The sequence below is a fragment of the Anoplophora glabripennis genome, unplaced genomic scaffold, assembly GCF_000390285.2.
Source record: "Anoplophora glabripennis isolate ALB-LARVAE unplaced genomic scaffold, Agla_2.0 scaffold348, whole genome shotgun sequence".
Taxonomy (NCBI): domain Eukaryota; kingdom Metazoa; phylum Arthropoda; class Insecta; order Coleoptera; family Cerambycidae; genus Anoplophora; species Anoplophora glabripennis.
Window position 1 is genome coordinate 544,790 of NW_019416574.1, and position 4,785 is coordinate 549,574.

At 35.3% G+C, this 4,785-nt stretch overlaps 1 protein-coding gene across 1 annotated transcript in view; it reads left to right on the top strand.

The window, feature by feature from the left end:
- LOC111691728 (ras guanine nucleotide exchange factor M-like) overlaps positions 1-3,903 on the top strand; it is a gene marked incomplete at its 3' end in the record, with an annotated part of 55,072 nt that extends 51,169 nt beyond the window's left edge. Inside the window, exons 5-6 of the mRNA XM_023454987.1 lie at positions 3,063-3,229; positions 3,789-3,903. Coding sequence (XP_023310755.1) covers positions 3,063-3,229; positions 3,789-3,903 — 282 coding nt within the window. The remainder of the gene's footprint in view (positions 1-3,062; positions 3,230-3,788) is intronic.
- Positions 3,904-4,785: the final 882 nt, after the last annotated feature.

Sequence of the window (4,785 nt, forward strand, 5' to 3'; positions counted from 1 at the left end):
CCTAATAAATCATCACAATATTTATATTAGTGTCACAGATAACTCGCTAACATGCAGAATTATAACCTTGGGGGCTCGAGACTGTTTACTTAGCTCGATAAATATTGCAGACCGCTTACGTTACCATGTTGCCATTTTTTTAACTATCACGTTTCTTATATTTTCTACCTTATAACAAAAAGATTGATACCAAGAGCCCGTCACCGCCGCCCCCCGCAGCCCGCTGCCGGCTTCCCGCATCGTAGGCCGGATACGGCCTACGATGCTGGAAGCCGGCACCCCGCTGCCGCCCCGCACGCCGGCATCGCGCTGCTACCCCACACGCCGGCACCCCGCTGCCGCCCCAGGCGCCTGCCCCCCGCTGCCCCTAGCCGCTGCTCATGCACGCACCTGCTGCCGCCTCTGACGTCACGCTCCTCGATGCCGACCTCCTGGTGGTCATTGCCGATGACGGACCCCGGCTTCTTCTTCTGCAATCCAGATCTCCCACCCCACTGACACTTCTTCAGCGTGACCATGGAGCTGCTGCTGGAGACCTAGTGCTAGCTTCGGATGGCGGCAGCCCGGTGGTGACCTTGAAGTGGCTTAGAATGCCCACTGCTATACTACTATTATTAAAAACATGAAATTCTTTATTGTTTACAATAAAACTAAATTAAATTAAAAATTTTAAGAACGAACAATTTATTAAGATGTTGTTCGTTTCCTTGTGCTAGTAGTGTTGCTTTGTATATATTCTTGTGGCAGACCATCCAAAAGCTAAATAGTGTGGAACTGGCCAGTTTTATCTTGCTGACATCATCACATTGCTTCCTTGTCAACTCACGCTGGCTGCATAAAGCTGGCTATTATTGAAGTTAAGTAAAAGAAGAATTTATTTATATTCGTTTTATTTCGTTATTCATTATAAATATTATGTAATGGCTAGGTCAACTTTAATTTTGATAATATTGTTTAATTCTCATTAAATCATTGTATGATAAAGAAAGTGTTCTTCGGTTTTGATGTTGAGATCAATTAATAATCATACCATTTCTGATATATGTACGTCATCTTCATATATGTCATTCATTCGAATATTCATTTCTATTCCTTTAAATTAAAAGTACAAACTATAGTCGCAACACACACGTACCTACTTCATGTTTCTAAAAAACTGACAGAAGACCAGCGAAATGGTGACAGTCTGAAATGTACAGAAATATCGGACAAATCATTGACGTTAAAAGATTACTGGGCAATGTAGGATTCACTCCTCTTAGAAAATGGGTCACTGAAGAGGCAGTGAGAAAGTACACATGGCAAAGAAGTAAGAAAGCAGGACGTACTTCCAAGGATAAAGTCGACGAAGTGCAGAGAAAAGTCCACGACGTGACGGTGTAAGTAGATGGATGACGTTTTGCCGTAAACAAGACTTTAAACAAAGTTAGACAGAGTTTCTACTGGCTCAAGCAGATGTTAAAGAAGATTTGTGTCGCTGATGTGTTGACTGTTCTGGCGGCAAGGGACCTTGAACTAGAAACTGAACTGAAGTCAGATGAAGCAGTACATCGTTGGAGCTCAAGGAGCATCGTTTAATAATAATAATAATAATNTGACAGCCACAAAAAACAAATGCCAAATATTATTTGAAACAATAACTGCTGAACGTTACAACCACAAAAAACAAATGTTAACTATTATTTTCCGCGGTTAATCGCTTACTATTAATAATTAATATCCCAGTAACGGTTAAGAATCGGACACATGTTTATTTGACTTTTTTTGTATATTTTGATCTCCTGAACACGTTCCTCGAGTATGGCCGTTTCCTCACCAATCACCCTCTATAACTATATCACGCTCGTGCGTCGCATATTTCATTTTGCAACTAAGGCTGAAAAATAAAAATTTCCAAGTTGCAAATTTGAAATTAAAAAAAAATTATAGATTTCAATGTATTATTGTGAAATCTGCCCTGAAAAAAATCAGCGATTGTGAAAGATCCTCGAGATCGTCCAGACTAATAATAGTTAATTTGTTTATAAGGCCAAAGTGTAAACTATTCAACTTACCGATTCCAGATTTCGTGTGAGTTATTAGACAGTTATAAGGAATGAGAGGATGCGATGCCAAAACGTTGTGGTAATAATAACAGTTTATAAATGTTTAATTCAAAAGTCATAAATAAACTTCTGTTTATAACTTTTGATCTAATCAATATTTTTTGACGCTCGAGGGCTAGTTTTGTAGATCTTTTGAAGACGAAAAAAAAAGTACATGTTTTCTTGCGGAAATGAACGGAAAAAGTTATAAGCGAAAAACGTGAATTTACGTAAAAATTATACAATTAACCACCATGTAAACAATCTTCCCTCCATTTTTATGACTGTGGAAACTAATATGTTATTGTACATACATAATATTTAGCATCTATAGTGATAAGTTCAACTTGCCGAAACAAAAAGTTGCGTCTAACTCTATATTTCCTGAACTAAATATGTAGATTCCTACGTAATTGGAAAAAAAGGCAGAAGTGCCTGAAAGAGGTCTAACAATTACAAAATGTCTTATTTTCTTAATAAAAAACCTTCTTTTAGTTTTTTAAATAATATTAAATTATTATAATCTCGCTTATTGTTAGAGATGGACCCAATTAACCCTATATAGGTACTAGACAGGGAACCTTCTATCCAAATATGTAAAAATATACAGGGTGTGCCATTTAAATAAACAAATTTGACACCACGGCCATTTTATTTAGACTTTCGTTTTTCTACTATCATTTTCGAAAATTTCATAAAAAATCGTGCAACTTTTGTATTTCACATTTTTTTTATAAGTTTTAAAACAAAAAAGTTAAAAGGGAGGTCAAGATATAGTGAATCACCCTGTACCTTGTTTACACCGAATACAATGACTTTTCTATCAACAAAAAAAAAGACTGCTCTTTAAGGCAAAAAATATGTTTTTATGTTATCTTTAGCTACCCCAAAAACCTTCCTTAACTAAACTAAAGTAAAAAAACTAATTAGAATAATTACCTACTAAAACTGTGTTATTAATAAATATTTTCGTTTCAGACTAGAGCAAGACTTCTTGCAAGATTCATAAATGTCGCAGATAAATGCTATAGAATATCAAACTTTCAGTCATGCAGAGCCGTAATAGGTGGTCTCCAAAGCCCTGCCATTTACAGACTCAGAAGAACATGGGCATACGTGAGAAAAAAGCATGCGTCCAAATACCTGTAATGTTTATTTTTTATTTACAAAGAACATTTGTATCAGATAAAATCACTAAAACATCGTGAGCTTATTCTGAAATTGATTTATTAGTAATATTCCACATACCAGTATTACCTACTAAAAATATCAGTAGTGCAATGAAAATTACCAATAATTTTCAGCAAATAGACCTTTTCCATTAATGTCAACCTCACTTTTAATTAGTAATGAATTACAGGAGTCTTAAATGATATTTTTTGAGGTCACGTTCCTATAATTTTCAAACTTCGAATTTATCTTGTTGTTTGTCGTGATAAAAAAATTTTAGAAAAATGCATTGCATTATAGATATTAAATAATGTTAATTTAGGGCAAAACAGAAAGAAGATCATCCATGGTTATTTAAATGGAGAAAATTAATTTAAAATTATAGGTAGTTCTGATTACATGAATTATGTTTTATTATAGTTTCATGAATTATTGTATTATTGTATTAGACAGTTAAAATTTGTTGACATCTAAATCAATTATTTCAAATAATTTGTCGAAACGATTTATGGCTAACGGTATTACATTTTTTAGGATATTTGAATTTCTGTGCCGACTTTATCGAGATCCCAGATTGCCCAGCTATCAAAAAACTTTTTACATTATGTCGCAGAACTCGCCTCATCTGCCGTATATTGGGGATATTATCGTAAGATTATTGAATAAAGTTCCAGAATACAAGATACAGACTTTTCGAAGAACCATTTCAAGGCAGCCAAGCTTCAGTAATTATAATTTGACATTCTTTTTTATTCTTCCTTAATCATCGCTTGAGTAAAAAAAAAACAATATCTCGGGCGCGTAGTGTATCGATTCAGGCAACGATTTATGTATGACCAGTAGAAAGGCACATAAATTATGGACACATAACATTCGGAGACGTGTCAACAGGCACATTCTTCTCGGACAAATAATTCTGATTATAACAATGGGAACTTCAAGATCTTGATTGCATTACTGTTGAAGACTGTTTTTTAAAACTTCTTAAATCCAATTCAGGCCTATCTTAATTGGACAGAATGATTGCAAAATTCATCTTTCGGGAATTGGGAATAATGGGGGTCGATATAAAATGCACTGGAAAAATGGAAACAGGCAATGGAATATGAGAGAAAGAGGAGTAAGAATGAGGCAAAAGGAAACGTAGCAAAGAAGTTTAAGAGATTTCCTACCAGTGTTTCAAACTGAAATATTGTCTAGCGTGTAACTTATTTTAACCCATATCTTCACAACACTACACGACATCCACATAACATCAAACCATGTTGCTCTGATGGTGCGACCGATTTTTATAATATATAGCTTTTTCTGTGTCATATCACCATATGTGAAGAGCTTCATTCACAATATCACACACACAAGTTTATTCACATATTCTCCAATAGTCAGGCTGCACCTCAGACTCAAACAAGGCTTGTTCTGAATTTGTTCAGAGCTGTTTGTAATTGCTAAATGAACTGGCAACTAGCAACACGGTTAAGCTGTGTTGGGTGGCAGGAGATGAAGGCATTGAAGGAAATAAACAACAGAT